Here is a 22,469-nt window from a genome sequence, read left to right on the forward strand (position 1 = left end):
ATGTTTTTTGGGTTTTGGAACCTATCTGCTATGAAAAAATAAATAAATAATTGTTTTGGTTTTTTTTACCAGATTTACTAAATTTGTTACTAAATGTTCACTTGCTCACAGACCCCATACAGTGCATCCTTTGCTTGGCCATCTTCCTCACTATTTTTCATTTGTGACTAAATTCATACAAAATCCTATCGGGTGGGTTGTGTGGAGGTATGACAGTGTTATTTGAGTTGTAGAACATAACTGCTGTGAAGCAATCAGAAATAATAGCTGATTTCTCTTCAGTAAATGTCTGTGAAGAAACACTCTCTCACCACACCTGCTCCTAATTCATGCCTTGGCTTTTCCAAAGCGTAAGAAAGAGGGACTTCAGAGCAGAGCACTCAGGGACATATTTGTTGTATGATAGTACCAACATGTTTGAAGAGGCATGAAGGATTTTTGCCCCTGATGTACAAATTAAGACCTCAAAAGCTACATGAATCTTAACAACATAATAAATCCTTGCAGTTCTGAAAAACTACAATCTAAAGAACATTTCTACTAAAGAACTAAGAGGTGTCATTTGGCTCCTGTAAATGCTGCTCCATGTGGTACTGTAGTTCACTGTGTCCCGTCTTAGTAAGAGGAATCCCGATTGAAAACGATTAGCTTAAAGGGTTGGACAGGACTTTGATAGAGGGGGCAAAGGTCCTCCTCTCAGTTACGCACTTCTCAGTGCTCTGAAAGGCAGGAAACAAAGCGACGGCGTAACTACATCTACTCAGAACACCAAAAGCACATTTTAGCTCGGTGCTACGGGACCGCTCCTGCTTCCCCTGCTCAGAACGTGTGCACAAAGGGAACATTTGTCCTCGCGGTTGGGGACTGCCCGGCCCTAAATGGGGATCTTGGGGTTCTCTCAGCAGGGCCCAGAGCTGCGTCTCAGGGGTCCACTAATGGGGAACGAAAGGCTATCAAAGGAAAGTATCATGATGGCATCAAGGGGGGTTATGAGAAAACAAAGCTTCCTTTCCACAGCTCCCCCTTCTGTCATTTACATGGTAATCAGGTGCAGTTTATACAGACTCACTTCATTTACTTTGCCATTTTCGTTTCACTATTTTGCACGACTCACGCCGGCTCTGTGGCCTCGTGGGCCAGCTTTGGTTTTGTCTTCTGCTGATTTGGTGAAAACCTTCTCCCACTGATAAGCTTCACTGTTATGTTGTGTTTTTTTTCTGTCAACATTACCATCCCTTCACTCGCTACCACCATCCATTTGCCCACTTCTTCCCCCCCCCTTTTTTGGGTGCATTTTTGCTGGTTGTTTCGTTCCCCAGGCAACCCCATTTTCATGGAGTATAAAGAAGAGTAAAGGCGTGGAGCAACGATCTGATCACTACAATGACGTCTGTTCATATTCAGGCTGCCTGAAAGCTGTCCATCCATCTCTTCCTCCCTCCTTTTTTCTTTCTTTTCTTTGACTGCAACCTGCATCGCTCAAGTGCAAACGGAACAAGTCCTCTGGATCCAGTTGGCAAAGGGCTAAGAGAAGGGAGGAAAAACAAATTAAATACTTTTGTTTTCACGAGACAGTCTCACGTCACAATATTCTGGTCACTGCTGTAAGTGTCTGACAGTTTTGACTTTCAAAACCTCACCTCATACAAACCCAGTGTTTGGACAAGGACAAATACCAGGAATGTGTCCAAATATCCATTTTCCTTCAGCAAATCTCTACGTAAAATTTATTTCCCATCTTACTATGTGTACTAAATATGAAGAATAAAGGTTTACATTTCCATATAGGTGCAAGGTGGACGAACAGTTTCAAATTAAGACAAATTTATGAACATTTAACATAAAAACACTCCACATTTTCAATCTTCAGCTTTAATGTTTATTACTGCCACTTACTGGGTGGAATGGTTCTTCTTTTGAATTTCTGACCAATTCTCAAATTGAGAATTTTGCAAAGCAAATTTATTTGCAAAGTGAATTACTTTTGTTTACCGGGTTGTTTTTCAGCAGGATGTTGCTGCCTTTAACTGTTCCAAAAAAATAAGTAAATAACCTCCTTATGGCTCTCTGGCATTTGGCAGATTAGCCAAATGCCGTTCATTTCAGAGAAGCCAGTTGACTATTTTTTGGCCAACATTTGTCTGGAAATGCAAAACCTCTGAAGCTGTGCTGTGGTATCTGGCACCAAGACGTTGGCAGAACATCCTTTAAATCTTCTAAATTGTGGCTGAATTAATCGCACCCACTGACAGGCACAATTATAAAAACATAATCAATGTTATTCATGTCACCTGTCAGAGGTCCCAGTGTTACGGCTGATCACTGAGAAGAGTTTTCACTGGTGTGCAGAACAGGGTACTGTCAAACAAATAAATAAATCACTGGAACTTAATGAGTCAAGCAATAATTTAATCAGTAGCTTTGATGTTAGCGCCTCAGGTTAGCAGCTTCCCGAAGTTGCTGCAATAACGAAAACCCTGGAACAAAAGCACGGCACTTCTGACTAATGTCATACACTGAAATAAGAAAATGCTTGAACTAACTTAATTGAATTGTATCAACTGCAAACACCTGAATGAATTAAGTTCTTTGAAATTAAGTTAATAAATCAGATTAACGTGTTCTTTTTTCAATGTACATGTTTTTGTTTATCATGAAATATTGTTGCGTGAAAACAAACAAAACCAAGGGAAAAATTATATATTGGTCCAGGGTCAAATAAACAAATGACTGGCATGAAAGCACCCTTGTCTTCAAATGAAGTCTTCAGTGATTTGCAGTTTTAAACACAATGTATAAGAAAAATGGATGAAATTTGGCGAAAGCATCCTATCTGATTTTGGCACTAAAAGACCTCTGAGAGACTGTAGTACTGTGGGTTAGTGTGGGACAATCACTGGTGCTTGGAACTGTGTGTGGAGAGTGGATTTATGATGCTGTCTCCATCTTCTTATTGTAAAACTGTCAAATCCTCATGGATCCATTCAAACATGAAGAATGGTCCATTATAGTTTGGATCCCATCAGCCTCTAGGCCACGACAAAAAGTATGAATATATATCGGAAAAAAAAAATCATGTCTTCTTTAGAAGTTGGTAAAGTCTACCTGTAAAGGTAAATCAAGCCAAAATCATGTTTCCATTTCCAAAGTATGTGCAGAAGGTTTTGGACGATCGATTGATCTGTGTGAAGTATTTTTGTTTTGTCACAACCTCAGAGTGGACGCTTCTAAAATGCGTAAAGGTTCCTCTGACTAACATTTCCTGGATGGCTAATTGTCCCTTCCTGACCTCCCTTTGTGGTGCCCTGATCCCCTTCACACCCACTGCTATCCACTCTCCATAACATCTGGCAGCTCTTCGACCAGCCCTCCCCACCGTCCGTGCAACAATAAAGGAAAAAGTGCAATATGGCCCTCAGTGGGACCGTGAGGTGACCCCTAAGTTTTCTTCTTCTTTTTTTTTAAGAAATGGGGGAGTTCTGGGGTGAGGCGACAAGCAGGGTGAGGCTTGGATGAAGATGGGGGTTGAAGTGGTTGAGATGGTGGTAGTGGTGTGGGGGGTCTTACGGAATCGTTTTCATAAAGCTGCTGTGACAGAAGCAATTCAGACAGATGTTCAAACCTGTTGCTGGAACTATCAGGTCACCTTCACTGGTGACATCTGTACACATTTAGAGAGTAAACTCCAGGACTACCACCACCACACGTGCACACTGTTCCGATCAACAGCCCACGTCCACGTGGAGTCACAGACCCTCATCCACTTCACACTACAGAATCCGGTTCTAAGCACTGGCACCAAGGCCTATGGTATATAGGACTACACGATGATGTGTTAAATATTAAAAATGTAACTTCATATAAACTATATTAGAAGAGAAAACAAAAAATTCTGTTCAGTTTTAGCTCATAAGGCAGCCTCGGCTTTCTACACAGTTGTTCTAGGACTTTAAAAAAGCCTAGGCATGCACCCTGTAAAATAGAATGAGTGAACTGATCAATAGATGAGTCATCCCCTCCAACAAGATAACTAAAAAAAAAGAAGAAAAAATAAAGGCTATAATTTTTAATACACCCAAATAAATAGCAAATAATACAAACCCTTTTATAGCTGATCTGATGCACCAGAACTATTTTTGTTTGCTTATGAAACATCCCATAAATGCAAAAATTAACAGGTGTGGTTGTCAGTGAGAGAGACACAGATGTTTCAGCAGAGAAATTCACTAAATAAGAACATTAACCCATTACTTTCTGATTGTTTCACAGTGGTTATGTTTTCAAATTCAAATACCAGTCATAACATCCACACAACCCAGCAGAAACAGTTTTGATGGAATTTAGCTGCAAAAGAAAAAGAGCGAAGAAGATGGTTGAGTGAGGTACGCTGTGAATGGCGTGTGCGTGTGTGTGTGAGAGAGTGATTGAGTGAGAGAGAGAGATTCCACACAGAAAGGTATTGTTTAACACTGGTTATATCATAAAACTCATAGTATAGCCATGAGTCCACACAACCCCGTGAAAAGCATTTTGTATGAATGTAGCCAAAACAGACACTTCTTCCTTCTCTCTCTGAACATATGTGTAGTTTTGTGACATGCATCTCAAAATGAGCTTGTTTGTTAGTTTTTTTTGTTTTGTTTTTTTATTTCCAAAGCTGATGTTTGGTGGCCATTAAGGTAAACACTGCTAGTTCAGCAGATATATTTACTTAATTTGTACAATTATTTTTCTAGACAGATGATGTATGGAAGATGCCATTTGAGTGTTTCTTTAAATAAGTTTAATCAGAATGATGGAAACTCTATTAATTTATCTGTCATTGTGTTAAAGTAAGATAAGAGATAAGACCTTATTGATCTCACAGTGGAGAAATTCATGTTACGTCAGCTCTTAAAAACACACAAGATGAGTGCAAGTGGAGGAAGATGTGCATCAAACAGCGTGTACAAAGATAAGCAATAATAATAATACTTGTAACAGTACAATAAAATAAGAAAATGAGGTACATATATATATATATATATATATATATATATATATATATACACACACACACACACGTTATATCGATATATATATATATATACACACACACACACACGTTATATCGATATATATATATATATACACACACACACACACACATATCTCTGTTATATCGATATATATATATATATATATATATATATATAAATTCCCTACAAATGGGAATCGTCCCATCAAGTAATTATGTTAAATAAAAATCACATTCAGATGTATCTTCACTTTCTTCATGATTTCAAACATTTGAATTTAGAATGTTTCAACATTTTTGTTTCAAAATTATTTTCTCTGTACATATTTATTATACATTTGTTTTTTATTGGATAAAAAAAGTGGACAAAAAAACAGTTAAACTTTTTCACATTTTGAAAAATGTTATATGTGAGAATGTTTGTAAGTAAACCCTCACATATGAGCAACTACAAAAAACTTTCCCCAATCTTTTTACTCTGCAACTAACATCCCAATCTGTTTTCCTGCTTCTGTCTGCAGACTGCGACTCTTATTGCAAAGCATCTAAAGGCAAACTGAAGATCAACATGAAAAAATACTGCAAGAAAGATTATGGTGAGTCAACATGAAACGTGATGTTTATTACTGCAGGAAGCATGACTTTTTAATTTATTTTTAAATTCAGTTGAAAACAGCCTTCAAACATGTTTATTAGTGTGCATTTGAAATGTGATGTACTGGGTTTATTTCATTTTCAGTAGTGTTGCCCAGGCCATACTGGTGTACAATAAAATAAATACATCTGTAAATAAAATGTACATGCTCCAACAGTGGTGCGGCTGCAGGGGAACACTAAAAATAACTGATCTGAATCAAACAGTGTAACTCTACTGAAGCCCACATTCATGTTTCAAACAAGAAGGAAACAATTTAAAAATCTAAATGAAAACATTTTAAATATCTAGTATATACAAAACATGAATGTGTTTTAAAATCATAATGTGAACAATATGACAAATGGATAATAAAAAATAAAGAGAAATGTAAAAGTATGTAAGTACATAGCATTGTGCAAACGACAGGCACATTTAATGCACATAATATTAAAAACAATTAAAAGTTGACTAATATTTATAAATGAATAGTTTTTTCTTATTTCAATGATGTGATACAATGTACAGTTAATTATAAAAAAAATCACTTTTACAGTAATGTATGCAAAAATAATGACAAGTTGCTAATTACATACACACACACACGCACATACATATATACACACATATATATATATATATATATATATATACACACACACACACACACACACACACACACACACAGAGTAGTGTTCAGAATAATAGTCACACTGACTGAATGCCACACAACTATTATTGTGAACACCGCCTTTTCTACTTTTTTCTACTAATAGCCCAATTTCATAGCCTTAAGAGTGTGCATATCATGAATGCTTGGTCTTGAATCTACTGGTACCTTGTTTCCCATGTAACAATAAGAAATATACTCAAAACCTGGATTAATCTTTTTAGTCACATAGCACTACTATTATTCTGAACACTACTATATATATATATATATATATATATATATATATATACACACACACACACACACACACACACACACACACACAACCCCTGGCAAAAATTATGGAATCACTGGCCTTGGAGGATGTTCATTCACTTGTTTAATTTTGTAGAAAAAAAGCAGATCACAGACATGACACAAAACTCAAGTCATTTCAAATGGCAACTTTCTGGCTTTAAGAAACACTATAAGAAATCAGGAAAAATAACTGTGGCAGTCAGTAACGGTTACTTTTTCAGACCAAGCAGAGGGAAAAAAATATGGAATCACTCAATTCTGAGGAAAAAATTATGGAATCATGAAAAACAAAAGAACGCTCCAACACATCACTAGTATTTTGTTGCACCACCTCTGGCTTTTATAACAGCTTGCAGTCTCTGAGGCATGGACTTAATGAGTGACAAACAGTTCTCTTCATCAATCTGGCTCCAACTTTCTCTGATTGCTGTTGCCAGATCAGCTTTGCAGGTTGGAGCCTTGTCATGGACCATTTTCTTCAACTTCCACCAAAGATTTTCAATTGGATTAAGATCTGGACTATTTGCAGGCCATGACATTGACCCTATGTGTCTTTTTGCAAGGAATGTTTTCACAGTTTTTGCTCTATGGCAAGATGCATTATCATCTTGAAAAATGATATCATCCCCAAACATCCTTTCAATTGATGGGATAAGAAAAGTGTCCAAAATATCAACGTAAACTTGTGCATTTATTGATGATGTAATGACAGCCATCTCCCCAGTGCCTTTACCTGACATGTAGCCCCATATCATCAATGACTGTGGAAATTTACATGTTCTCTTCAGGCAGTCATCTTTATAAATCCCATTGGAACGGCACCAAACAAAAGTTCCAGCATCATCACCTTGCCCAATGCAGATTCGAGATTCATCACAGAATATGACTTTCATCCAGTCATCCACAGTCCACGATTGCTTTTCCTTAACCCATTGTAACCTTGTTTTCTTCTGTTTAGGTGGTAATGATGGCTATCGTTTTGCTTTTCTGTATGTAAATCCCATTTCCTTTAGGCGGTTTCTTACAGTTCGGTCACAGACGTTGACTCCAGTTTCCTCCCATTCATTCCTCATTTGTTTTGTTGTGCATTTTCGATTTTTGGGACATATTGCTTTAACTTTTCTGTCTTGACGCTTTGATGTCTTCCTTGGTCTACCAGTATGTTTGCCTTTAACAACCTTCCCATGTTGTTTGTATTTGGTCCAGAGTTTATACACAGCTGACTGTGAACAACCAACATCTTTTGCAACATTGCGTGATGATTTACCCTCTTTTAAGAGTTTGATAATCCTCTCCTTTGTTTCAATTGACATCTCTCGTGTTGGAGCCATGATTAATGTCAGTCCACTTGGTGCAACAGCTCTCCAAGGTGTGATCACTCCTTTTTAGATGCAGACTAACGAGCAGATCTGATTTGATGCAGGTGTTAGTTTTGGGGATGAAAATTTACAGGGTGATTCCATAATTTATTCCTCAGAATTGAGTGAGTCCATTAGGGTGGTTCAAAAAAATAAAAGTTGGAAATTCATTACTCTCACCCCTTCATTTTATGATGCTTTGGGAAAAAAGAAAGCCTGCCAGATATTTTTGTCATACATTAATATTTAGAGGTAGCACATCATAGCTGAAGGTTGTAAATATATCAATTATCGCTGCCCGAGTGCCCGTGCAATAGGTTATCCATTATCCAGTATCTAATCACATCACTTATAAAGAGGATAGAAGTTAACCACCTTAGTGTAACTAAAGTATAATTTTATATTCAATTTAAAACTATACCTGGGTTTAAATATTTCTCACAAACATACTTTCAAAAATGTTATTTTAGGCTACAAGCTGAAAATTTTGCTTCAATTCACAGCTTCTTCTTTCAGATCTTTGGTGATGGTGAATCTAACATGAGATAAATGTAAAAAGGGACACTTGCTGACTTAACATGCTTAACCATTAACTGGAAACTTCAGTAAAACATGTCAGCTACTAGAAGTAGAACATTTGTATACCTTATTGGTTCCACCGACTGAAATAAAGGGAAACAAATTGCCCTGAAATGGGCAAATACTCAAGGTATTTTTCTTCAAACACACTGATTTGAAGAAAACTGTCCATGATGCTGCTGTGACCTCTATAGACATGGCAATTCCTTTTTGGGAGAGAGCTAGAATCCCACTGAGGGCAAAGCAGCATCTGATCACAAAGTTAGAAAAGGTGTTCGGAAAATGGAAAACATTGAAAAAGACCAAGAATCGCAATACAGACAAGCAGAAGAAAGATGAAACAGTGTTTTGTGAATCTTTGGAGGACTTGTTTGACATGGCACATCAGGATGATAAAGTTTGAAGATGACAGACAGTTCCTACTTGCTCAGCGAAAGAAAGGTAGAAGGGGATGCATGACAGGCATAGATAAAATACAAACTGCCAAAGAACAAAGAGCAGAAAAAAGGAAAGCTGCAGAAGCAAAATACAAAGAGAAACTGGAGGAGCCTGGACCATCTAATGTCTCACTACCTGACACTGTCTCCAGCCAGAGTAAAGAGAACACAATGTCCAGATGAAGAATTTGTTATGCCAGTGCCACAAAAAGCCAGTAAAATTAAAGCTGTTGTAACACCAGGACTTGCAGCAGCATTGGATAGGACCAAAACAACAGACAGAAGTGCCACCTATATTCTGACTGAAACGGCAGCAAGTCTTGGTCATGATGCAAGCAACTTAAATATCATTATCATGTAAAGGATGTTCTCTTATGTTACACAGCTGTATAATTGGTTTTTGTGCTGATTCATACATTTTTGAATATTAAGTACTGCAAGGCATAAAGAATATTATTGTTTGGAGCTAGATCAAAATATATGTGGAAATATATAAAGCATAGACTTATTTAAATCTATCAATAATGAAACAGTATTTCATCAATAAAATGAAAATGCAATGTTTGATTGTTACAAAATCTTCGCTACCCCAGTATGTAGGTATTGTAGGAGCATGATACATGTACGAGAATAACTGCATCTCACAATTCATGTTTTAGTGTTAACTATTTTATGGGATATGAAAAGATTTGATTTTCCAATGTATTGCCATAATTTCTGTCCTGACATATCAATATTAAACTGACAGAAATAATTTGGAAATATCTGGAAATGACCATACTATATGACAAAGTTATTGCGAGCAAAATCTTTAAGGGCTGTGTGCTACCAGTAAAAATTATTAGAGTTTTCTGAAATTGTACATGATGTGTTTTTATGTTAGGTACAACAAATTTAGAGGGTGAGACTTTTAAAAAAAAAAAATTTTGACCATTTTTATGGACCACCCTAGAGTCCATATTTTTTTCCCTCTGCTTGGTCTAAAAAAGTAACCGTTACTGACTGCCACAATTATTTTTCCTGATTTCTTATAGTGTTTCTTAAAGCCAGGAAGTTGCCATTTAAAATGACTTTAGTTTTGCGTCATGTCTGTGATCTGCTTTTTTCTACAAAATTAAACAACTGAATGAACATCCTCCGAGGCCGGTGATTCCATAATTATTGCCAGGGGTTTTGTATATATATATATATATATATATATATATATAGTAAGATGCCATAAAACTGGAAAAAAAAAAAAAGACAAAATTCTGTAAGTTTACACAAGTTTGTACAAGGTGTGAGCATTCCCATTTGAAGAACAGCAACGTGCTTCTCAAAAAGGTTGATTGTTGATTGGATACTTGCATTTAACATTTAGAAAATCAATATATTTTAAAGCTAAAAAAAAGGGTTTTTTTTCTTGATTGGATGTGACACAGATCAGCCTGCTGCGTGTTTTATTTAAAGAACACTAAGCATGACCCATAGTGTTGCTGGATATCAGTGCTGCGTTTGACACAGTTGATCATCATATTCTACTTGATAGGCTAGAAAACTGTTTCGGGATTACTGGAACTGCTCTTGCGTGGCTGACGTCTTTTCTGTCTGGTCGTTCCCACTGTGTTTTGTGCAACGACACTACCTCTTACTTTAGGGGCATGAAGTTCGGGGTTCCGCACGGATCCGTTCTTGGTCCCCTGCTTTTTTCCCTGTATATGGCACCCCTTGGGAACATTTGGCGACATTTTGGGGTTGCTTTTCATTGCTATGCTGATGACACTCAGTTGTATATGCCGATAGCTGCTGGAAATCCTGTCCACATGAAATCTTTACAGGACTGTCTCGCAGCAGTGAGAAGTTGGATGTCTAGCAACTTTCTACTTTTGAACTCTGATAAGACTGAAATGATGGTTCTTGGTCCAGCAAGACATCGGCATCAATTTGATCAGCTAGCGCTTAGCCTAGGTTCATGTGTTATACATCATACTGACAAAGTGAGGAACCTTGGGGTAATTGTTGATCCTACGTTGTCCTTTGACCTCCACATTAGGGACACTATGAGGACTGCTTTCTTTCATCTAAGAAATATAGCAAAGATTCGTCCCATCCTGTCTATGGCTGATGCTGAGACGCTGATTCATGCATTTGTCTCTTCTAGATTGGACTATTGTAATGCTTTGTTTTCTGGTTTACCACAGTCCAGGATCAGGGGTCTTCAACTGGTTCAAAATGCTGCTGCCAGACTTCTGACATGAAGCAGAAGGTTTGATCATATTACGCCTGTTCTGGAATCCCTTCACTGGCTTCCGGTCTCTTTGAGATCGGATTTTAAGGTGTTACTATCGGCCTATAAAATTGTTCACGGACTGGCGCCCCCCTATCTGGCCGGCCTGGTTGAGTCCTATGTGCCGGCAAGGGCTCTGCGTTCACAGGGTGCAGAACTATTGTGTGTCCTGAGGGTGAAGAAAAGGTCAGCGGGTTACAGAGCTTTTTATCACCGCGCCCCAGCTCTGTGGAATGATCTGTCTGCGCTAATACAGTCGGACTCTGTGGAGACTTTTAAAGCCAGGTTGAAGACACATCTGTTCTCCCTGTTTTATCATTAGTATTTTATATGATTGTGTGTCTTTTTTTTATTCGTTTTATTTATTTTACTTCTTTTACCTTTTATGGTTACATTTTTTTATTGTGTTTTAATCTTATTTCATTTTATTCTGCTTTTAAATGTTTGTGAAATGCTTTGAGGCGTGATTTGGCGCTATATAAATTAATAAATTATAAATTATTACCTGACTTTGTTTTAAACGTGTGCTGAAAGTAATCAAGCCCTGTTAGGAAGCTTCCACCTCTTTCTTTTTTTTTTTTTTTTATACAAAAAAGCTTAATGGAGTTTTACTCATTTCAAGTGTAAAGAAAATTCGTGGTTATGAATCATGATTTTTTTTTTCTCTGTATTTAAGTTGCACCACCCCTCAAACTAGTAAAAAAAAATAATAATAATGTGACTGATACTCGGGGAAAATACAGTACTCATTTTTCTATTTCCTTCAACTGAGCAATGGTGATGTCAGGTCAATTGTGCACATGGACACTGCTGGTGCAAGTCTAAGATGTGCCATGAAAAAAGTGCACAGATCCACATGGGTGCAGAGTAATCTCATCTTAACTTCTCTGGGAGTGTTTTTGCATCAGTGCTGTACATGAGAACTGTTTTAACAAATCCTACCCTTAACATGAAATATCATACTGAAGACCTACAACGCACCACGGTGATGTTTCTATTTCCCACCACAAGCAAGCCCAACGGCACTGATCCAGAAGTCAAACACAATGCAGATCTGCAAAATATTTTGCAAGAGACGCAACTTTGGATCGTTTTGAGCAGGGTACCGAGCTCCATGCACCGGTAGGAAATGGTGCTCCAAGTTTCTGTGGACAATAAACAAACAATAAAACAAACCACAGGAGGCAGCAGGGAGGAGGTGAAACTGTCTGATTTATACAGTTACTCCATGTCAAAAAGATTTGTTGACCAAACGAGGAGGCAGCAGGTAAAGCAGACATCACAGAACAACAGACAACAGTGTGGAAATATCACTGACAGCAGCACAATATGCACTAACCCACAGCGCCCCGGGCGAATGTTGATAAGCTTACCACTGACAAGTGATACTTTGCTGTTGAAGGTTTCGCAAAGTACAGGTCAATGATTTTGATCTTTGAGCCCAAAATTAGTAGTCTTGTTTGGGTCACCTTGCCTAAGTCACATACCATGTTTGGTGACAATCAGGCAATTAGGAAAGAAGTTATTGCGCTCACCAGCTTTTTACAAAGTACAAGAGGCGATTGAACAGTTTTAAGTTTGATCCAGAAAAGGTAGGGTGTGGCTCTGCATTGTTTGCATTCTGAGAAACCAACATTTTTCTTAAAAAAGTGTGAAATTTTCAGTCAAGTGAGTAGGGATGTGTCTGATTGGCAAAATGTACAAAGCTGGTGGGCGTGCTGTGATTCAGTACCTCCCGAAAAGGGAATGTCTCCTGAGGACATCCATGAGGACATGCTAATGACATTAGGGGAGGATGCCCCATCTTATGCAATGGTTAAATGCTGGTCAGCCAAATTCAAAGGAGGCAGAACAAGTGTCGAAGATGTAGCAAGAGCTGGAAGACCACCACCTCAACAGATATGATCCAGAAGATCCATGATATGGCCCTCGTTTAACCTGTGTTGTGTTCTCCCCTTGAGGTGCAAACTCGTGATCTCCCAGACGGGAGGCAGGCACTCTAACCGTGAGGATAAAAACCATGGGCTGTAGCATCTGTTGCTAAAGCATCTTTTGCCATTGGGGAGTGAGACTTACTGACTTCAACTGCACAGCAATTCCCAGTGGCCTCGTTATACTCACTGACAGAAAAGTAACTGAGCATCACATAGCCAGTACTGTTAGCGTTTCCCAGAAGAGAGGTCATTTGGATCAGGCAGAAGAACTGGGAGTGAAGAAACTCTCAGCTCGGTGGGTCCCATAGCTTGTCACAGCCAATCAGAAACACACGAGGTTCCAGATGTCCAGGGAGAATCTTCGGCTTTTTGAGGCAGATCTGGGTAACTTCATGCAACAATTTGTGACTATGGATGAGACCTGGGTCTGTCAGTTTGAACCGGAGTTCAGACAACAGTCGAAGCAATGGAAACATGGGCTCTCCGCCAATGAAGAAAGCCAAAGCTGTCTGATCTGCTGGAAGAGTCATGGCTTTGGTCTTCTGGGATGCCGAAGGCATCATGATGTACTATCTCCAGAAGGGACAGATTATCAATTGGACCTATTTTGCTTCCCTTTTGGGACAACTGCGGGGGAAAATAAAGCAGAAGCAGTGTGGAATGCCTTAATGAGGTGTTCTTTTCACCAGGCCAATGCTCCGGTGCACATGCTGGTCATTGCAATGGTTGCCATTCGTGAATGTGGCTTCAAACGTGTTCCACGCCAACCTTATTCCACTGATTTGGCTTCTTTGGACTTCCATCTGTTTCAAACATGAAAAGGCATGATGCTGGAGCACATTATAATGCTGATAATGATGTCATATCTGCAGTGGATGACTTCCTTGAACTCCAGGATTAGTACCCTTCTATGAGAAGGGTACTAAGGCACTGCTGTGTTGCTGAAAAATGTGTGTGAACTTACATGAAAAGGGGAGGTGATGGTCTAGTGGTTAAGGTGCTGGGCTTGAGATCAGAGGGTCCTCGGTTCAAATCCCCGCCTGACTGGAAAATCACTAGGGGCCCTTGGGCAAGGTGTTTAATCCCCTATTGCTCCCGGTGTATAGTGAGCACCTTGTATGGCAGCACCCTGACATCTGGGTGAATGTGAGGCATAACTGTAAAGCACTTTGAGCGTCTGATGCAGATGGAAAGGCGCTATATAAATGCAGTCCATTTCTGAAAATTATGTAGAAAAATAAAGCATTATATTAATTCAGCTGTGGTTTCTTCTCGGTAGGGCTCAAAACGTTTCAATCATCCCTCAATCGCTCCAGTGACTATGACATTTGAAGCCAGTGGAGGGATGCCACAATGAGTATAATGTGGTCAAACTTTTTGCTTCATGCCAGAAGTCTGGCTGCAGCATTTTGAACCAATTGGAGACCCCTAATGTTGACTGTGGTAAACCAGAAAATAAAACATTGCAGTAGTCCAATCTAGAAGAGATAAATGCATAGATCAGGGTCTCAGCATCAGCCATAGACAGGATGGGAAAAATCTTCACTATATTTCACAGGTGGAAGAAAGCAGTCCACGTAATATTTCTAATGTGGAGGTCAAAGGACCATGTAGGATCTCTGTGGAATGATATTTTATAAAAGCAGACTGCAGTGGCTCAAAGAGATTATTCTCAGTAAAATAGTCCACGAGCTGCCGTGACACTATTTTTTCCAGAATTTTAGAGCAAAATGATATCGGCCAATAGTTTTTCAAAACACTAGGGTCAAGATTAGGTTTCTTCAGTAAAGGTTTACTCACTGCAGATAGGAAACATTTAGGAACAGATCCAGAAGTTAAAGAAAGATTAATCATTTCCAGCACAGTCAGCCCAAGAGTGGGCCACACAGGTCCTTAAACAGTTTTGTTTTGGCGTAAACTATGTGTTTATGCCAAATGTGGTCAGAATCAGGCCAGTATGACTGAAATTATCTTGCTCACAAATAAAGGGTCACCTGAATGAGTGACTCCCCACCCAAAGTGCTGCCCAGTGGCTACAACATGAAGGGTGGAGCTACATAGAGTCATACAGAACAATCGTGGCTCATCTTAAATATATTTTCAAAAGAAAATAGCACATGAGCTGGTGATGAATGGTTGGAAATAAGATGAATATATTACTTGGGATCTGAATTTGAAATAAAAATTCTAAACCCTGATCAGTTACATCAGAGAAGAAATCTCACAAAATGTGACAGTGACACATTATGACTTTTCCTCACGCTGCAGCTGTCCAGGTGCACATCCTGAAAGCAGAGAAGGCCGGAGAGTGGTGGAAGTTCACCGTCAACATCATCTCCGTCTACAAGCAGGGAGAGAACCGAATCCGCCGGGGGGACCAGTTCCTGTGGGTCCGTTCCAAAGACGTGGCCTGCAAGTGTCCCAAGATCAAACCCGGGAAGAAGTACCTGCTTCTCGGGAATGACGAAGACTCCCCCAGTCAGAGCGGAGTGGTGGCCGACAAAGGCAGCCTGGTCATCCAGTGGAGGGACACGTGGGCGCGCAGGCTGAGGAAGTTCCAGCAACGCGAGAAAAAAGGCAAGTGCAAGAAACCATAGGTGGAGACGGCACCAGGGGAGATGAATTCACGAGAGAAACTGAACGGGTGATGTGAAAAAAGGTTGAAAGAGAGACAGTAGACTACGGACAGAGAAGAGACTCTTTATGTCGCTGCTTTTTTTTTGTGTAGAAGCATGAAGAGATTTAGGTTTTTCTTGTAGTGAATGTTTCTTGAAGGAGTTCACCTTGCAGATTAAAAAAAAAATTACTCTGAGATTGTGGATTTGCAGAGACTCGTGGATTTGCCAAATTTGCACCGACCGGTATTATCAGTATATAATTTTTTTAAAATGTTGTTTGACTCCATTATGTTTTATGTTTTGGTTTTATGAACATTTTTTTTCCTGCTGGTGCAAAAATGACAGATAAAAGTAATGACCACTGCATTTTCACATCATCTTACTCCACATTTAGCGATAAAATTTGAGCTGTTAAAAAAATTATAATTTTTCAGACTGAGACAGGAATATCTTCTTTAGCAGTGAAAATATGTCATTCAGCAGGTAGAATGGTCTTCTGAGGCACATGGAAAGTGGGAATTTCATAAATGCACACTGCGTTTCGAGTTAAATGAGCTGCTGGTGTTCTCTGTCGTCAGCTATTCTTTGTTTTAACCATTTTCCAAATTTTACAGTAGTACTTAACAGTAGCTGTAGACATGAAGACAGTAAGGGCGACAGCAATCTGACATCTGACCTTCACCCAAATGATTGACCTCTGGCCAACCTTGTGAGAGCAGTTGTGGAATTGACCTACATGCGTGCCTGAGCTCAGTTTCATAAAGCAGTCTACTCTTGTTTAGTCAACTAAACTCACTTAATCGACTAATCTTTTGATGTTAGTTGCTGCACAAAGCGCTTAGTTGGCTAAATACTCAAGAGCACCCCTACATCACTTGTATTCCTCCAAAAGGAGAGCAGACAACTGTCATGATGTGTTTGTGACAGTTCTCACATTAGCCAACAGGTGTCGCTGTTATGCTGAGTACTGTTGTGTGTACAAAATGGCTTGACAGAAGTGCAGAAGAAGAACCGCTAGGCTAAGAGCTAAGCATGTCATTTTGCAGTTCGTATGTGTCCATAAATGTTAATAAAGCTAGTTAACGAAACAAAGGCTGGATAGTTCATGACAAAGACCAACCCAGAAGTAAACCGAACTCTTGTGCAATGGAGGTGTTGAGAACGGCACTCACAAGGCCATTATGCCTGTGAAAATCATAGACTAATTTAAGACTGCTAATCTACAAGTTTAGCAGTCGACGTGAAATGGTGATTAGACTGATAATGTTGGGCGACTAACCGTAGTTTCATAGACTAAAAGATATCACTGCTTTATTAAACCAGGCCCAGGTTGTGGGGGATCCAAATTTTGACCTTTGACACCAGTGACTTTGGCCTTTGCTGAAACTTGCCCTTTGACGGCACTGCTGGAACGGACATTTATCCACATAAGAAATTTTTATGGAAATCAAACAAAGGACCTGGGGGGAGTAGTGGAACAAACAAACACACAAACAAAAACACTTACACTGATAATGCAAGTAACTGAATTCAACGAGTTCAGCACGTTACAGTTTCACCTGCCTGTTTTTCCACACAGGATATCAGTAGATGTTCAGTATTAGCAAAGAGGCATTTGGATGTGAAGGTTTAATGGTTCCTGCAACAATTAGTGCTGTATTACCATTTTAACATTATTATTTTGGTGAATTTTTATATTTTATTTTCCAGTGTTCAAACAGTCAGTGTTTCTTATACCATTTTTTACATTTATACTTTTACGAATCACATAGAAAAGGCCCGCCACCACCATTAACAATTATTAATCATGTTAATGATTACTGCTGAATAGGAGTTTTAAAAACTCATTGGTTATTCGTAGAGGTATACAAAAATGAACATAAAATTTTTGAGTCACGTTGCTACCGAATAACACTCATTTATTTGCAGTTTTATAACAATATAATAATTTTGTCCTCCAGTGGTGTCCAACTGGAGGACAAAATTTCTCCATGTAATGTGGAGTTGTGTCAGGAAGGGTATCCAGCATAAAACCTGTGGCAATTCAACATGCAGATCCACCTTGGATTTGCTGTGGCGACCCAAGTGAAAACAATGGAGCAGCCGAAGGAACTTACTTTTATTAATAGAAAGCAAAATAAATGAAGTTGTGAAGGTTACTAAAGGTACAACATTAAAACACAGATGAAATTGCTGAACTGCAGGCACACATACTTACAAAAAAAAGGCAGAATCCAAGTACAGTAATGGAGATTTTTGCACAATTCAGTATTTTGAAAATGTGTTTCCTCCATACAAACTCAAAACAAAAAAAAATTGACATTTATCTTCAGTGAGATCCTCTTTTTTCTTTTTTTTTTGAAAAACAACAAATAAGCAAGTGTTTAAAATGTAAGATATCTTTTCAATTTGCCTCTAATTTGCTGTTCTATGTGGTAGAAAAATGAGAATGGATACTGAGCAATAAATCTGATATTTAAGCAGACACGGTGAGCACGTCTGGCCACCAAACAGAAGGTCCTCGATTCAAAGCTGCCCATACCTCATTCCCCAGGTACATGTTCCACGCAGTACGGACATGTGCACAAAATCATCAAGATTTTGCACTGAAAGCGATTGCCATTCCTTGGAGGGGCACGCCGTCTTTCCGGGTCCTGAACGAGGCTCTAAGCTTTTTGTCTGAGCTGCCGAGCAACCTTGAAAATGATTTCCTCATAAAAGGTGGAGGACACCCACTCCCAAACTAAAACCCACTGGTCTGGTCTGTGACCCACTCAAATTTTTGATCAGAATTTTAACCGACACATGAGAGGAAGATTGTTTCCATTTATATTCTGTTAAACAGATAATGAACACTAATACAATTTAAATCCCATGGTTTTGTATTATTACGTCTGATTACATTTGAAATCAAATGTTTAATCAAATGTTTAAGGCAATTCGAAACTTTATGACAAAATTGATCCCTACCTTCACAGCCCACTAAAGGGCCACGGCCCATACTTTAGGAATCACTGATGAAGGATTAGGATCAGGGAAACAACCAAGGTTTAATTGTTCTGATATGCATAAAGGGTTTGAAAATTTGAACAGTACATCTGGACCACAGCTTTGTGCACTTCTGGAAGTCTTGCACAGTAGCAGAATTCTGATATGATCTCAGTCCAATTCCAGAACAGTTTGCATGTGCGTACTGTGCGGAACATACATCTGGAGTTGCATCAGGCATAAAACTTGTGCTAAATCAACATGAAGATCTGCTCGGGCAGAAGATGAAAAGTGTTCAGCATTTAAAAAATATGTATGTGTATAATTCTGAAAACCACATCAAATTCATGCAGTTGTGCAATTATTTATTGTTCTCAAAAATCTTCAAGAGGAATTTGTGCTCTTTTGGAACATTCATGGCTGCACTTTGAGGAAAGGATGATTCCATCTGGTCCGTGTTCTGTAGGTCTTCTGAACGCTTACAGCTGAAGAACAGCAAAGTAGTTATAGATCAGTCATGAGTCAAAAGTCAAACAGTGTTGCCAAAAAATAAAAAAAACAACTAAAAACCTGCTGCAAAATCACATTTATCTCCTTCTAAACTGTTTTACAAGACAGGTTCCTGTAAAAATAACGAAATAAATAAAACTGAAGTCGTACGAGCCTAAAATTCAAGCTGACACCCCTATGGGCTTCTGCAAGTTTTTGTTTCATGACATAAATAGAATTGTGTTAAATGGTGCTCTTTAATCTCAAAATGAGTAATTATGCAATCCATTATTTCAATGTTTTATTTTATTTTTTTACTTTGAGATTAAGGAGTATAATTTTTAGTGACAACATGCAGCTATGGTGGATGTGGTGGGTCTGTACATGTGGGATTCTCTATTTGGCATGTTGCAATCTGCAGTCAAAGCTCTCTGCAAACCTGAACACACACACACACACACACACACACACTAATGGCAAAGCTCCGTGTTCATATGAATTGTAAATTTTGTTTAGTTGTCACCATTGCAGAGACTTTTTGCAGGTTTTTTTATAATGTGTACTAATATATTATGGTTATTATATATGAATATATTTAATGACAAGACGTGGATTTTATGGTCTTTTCAACTTTTTTTTTTTTTTTTTTTACTTGTTTGTGGTTGTTTAGATTGTTGCCATTAAAGAAGGAAATAATAACTACTGAACACAGCAACATGGTAGAATTCGGATTTTCAGCTGAAATAAACTTATTACATTAAAAAGATAATTTGACTCTGTTATTTTACATAATTATTTTGTTAATCAAATTAAAATTGTGCTAAGTGAATACTCATATGTCATAGAAATTGCACAAAAATCCTGTACTTTATGCCCTTTGTGAGCTTTTAGATGTCACAATATTACATAGAATCATAATCCATACACTGTGACTCTTTGTGATACATCATCAGATGTGCACAAGGTTTCCCCAAAACTAATCATCTGTACTGCAAATTAGTGACTACTAATTTGAAACAATGATTCTAAATGTTTTGAAAACTCAAACACCTCCATTCTGATCCTTGCTCTGGAACCCGCAGGAAAATTTAAGACGTTGACATTTAAATAAAAAATAATGAATTTCACATTCAAAGGCAAGAGTCATGACAGGGTCTCTGAGTGCACAAGGTTGTCCTCTACTTGTTACTTAATAGTCTCTGAAAATAAAGGGACTGTGCACAACAATATCTGATTCCTAATTATGTCTGCCAAGGACGTAATAAAATCATTGGCATGTATTTACTTATTTATTTGTCTGTTAGCAGGATTACGTCAAAACTACCACACGGATTTTGACAAAATGATAGATAGATATTAGGCCATGGAAGACTCCATTAAATTCAGGAAGTGATCCAGATCCAAATTCGGGATCAAGATTTATTTATTTATTTATTTATTTATTTACGTGACTGTCTGTTAGCAGGATTACATCAAAACTACTGCACAGATTTTGATGACATTTTCATCAGAGATCAATATTAAGGCATGGAAGACTCCATTAAATTTTGGAGGTGGATTCTGAACCATTTCACTTTATATAGGCTTTTAAGGATTACATCAAAACTACTTCACAGGTTCTCACAAAATTTGCACCACAGATAGATATTAGGCCACGGAAAGACTCCACTGAATTTTGGAGGTGATCTGGATCCAGTCAGAAATCTCGGTTTGCTGTTGTTGGTTAATGTTATATTTTGTTAAATGCTTTAAATTAAATCTTCAAGTTTGTACTACAAACATATGTTGTTTCATTTCAATTCCACTGTGGTGGTTGCAGAGAGAAAAATAACAAAAATTGTGTCTGTCAAAATACTTACTTACCTGACTCGAAGTTGTAAAACTCACGTGATGGCTAAGAATAAATGTAGTTACAAGTCAAGAACTTAACTGGAAATATCATTTATTAGAATTTACAAGCTCAACATATTCACAGGGAAGGAAAACAGTCACGTTAGTGACACAACTGTTTGTTCTGGCTGACTGCTACTCTATAAACATTAGAAATCCCAACACAAATGACAACATTAGTGCTGCTTTAGTCATGAAAGGATAAATGTGAGTGTTAATGTTGCACAGCTTGTGGAAATTGTCGGTGCAAGTCTCACACCAGAGACGACAGATGTACGACACAAAAAGTACTTTGACCTGCAGGATGTCCAACCGTTGGGTCAACATGAACCAGTCAGAGTAAAACACTTCACTACGCTGAGCAATTTATAAATAAACTGCAGATCAGTGGAACACTTGAACCATTACAAGAGTGGACAAATTACAGTACAATAAGATGACCTGAGCAGATAAACATGCACAACTGTTTAACTTGTTTCCCACGATGAGGTGTTGGTTACTTTCGCAAGAACTGAACATCTGCATTTTCACTTGTTTGGCTGCTACAGAAAAGGCATGAAGATGTTGACTATGTAGATGCTTAATAAAAAAGAATATGTAAATATTTTCGGCATGTTCACTATGCTTCGTATACACAAACAAAAAGAACTGGTAAGCGTACAGAAAGTGTTTAAATGCTTTCATATTTATGGGGTTTGTAAGAAAGATCGGGTTGTATTTAATCAGGTTTTTATTATCACTGAGTGATCACTGGTAACGCTCTTTGTTGTGGCATGCGGCACAGTGGCTTAGTGGTTAGCACTAGTGCCTCACAGACAGAAGGTCATAGGATCGCTTCCTGCCCTTTCTGTGTGGAGTTTGCATGTTCTCCCTGTGTCTGTGTGTGTTTCCTGTGGGTACTCCGGTTTCCTCCCAATATCAAAAAAAGTAAGTCCCTTTGGCTGCTCCCTTGTTTGCACTCGGGGTTTCCACAGCAAATCCAAGGTGGATCTGCATGTTGAATTGGCACAGGTTTTACGGCGGATACCCTTCCTGATGCAACTCCACATTACATAGAGAAATGTGGCAGGGGTAGGATTTGAACCCGGAGCCTGCTGAACTGAAACCAAGCGCATTAACCACTTGGCCACCACCCCTGTACTTCCTCCCAATATCAAAAAACATACTTATTTAGGGTCTGCTCCTTTCTCTACCCCTAACCAAGGCAGCATCTCTACATCTGGAGTTGGCCCCTGGGCTCTGGACTGTGGCTGCCCACTGCTCTTGGTTGGATGTGATTGTAATTAGGA

At 38.5% G+C, this 22,469-nt stretch overlaps 1 protein-coding gene across 3 annotated transcripts in view; it reads left to right on the plus strand.

The window, feature by feature from the left end:
• The window catches only part of ntn1a (netrin 1a), a 148,987-nt gene extending 132,384 nt beyond the window's left edge, over positions 1-16,603 (plus strand). For 2 of the 3 annotated variants that reach the window (XM_034188208.1, XM_034188209.1), the window contains 2 exons: positions 5,539-5,613; positions 15,464-16,602. In XM_034188208.1, coding sequence (XP_034044099.1) covers positions 5,539-5,613; positions 15,464-15,792 — 404 coding nt within the window. In that variant the 3' untranslated portion in view covers positions 15,793-16,602. Of the gene's footprint in view, positions 1-5,538; positions 5,614-15,463 lie in introns of all 3 variants that reach the window. The other variant, XM_034188210.1, reaches the window with a different exon arrangement.
• The last annotated feature ends 5,866 nt before the right edge of the window (positions 16,604-22,469 follow it).

Source organism: Thalassophryne amazonica, chromosome 15 (genome assembly GCF_902500255.1).
Source record: "Thalassophryne amazonica chromosome 15, fThaAma1.1, whole genome shotgun sequence".
Lineage (NCBI taxonomy): Eukaryota > Metazoa > Chordata > Actinopteri > Batrachoidiformes > Batrachoididae > Thalassophryne > Thalassophryne amazonica.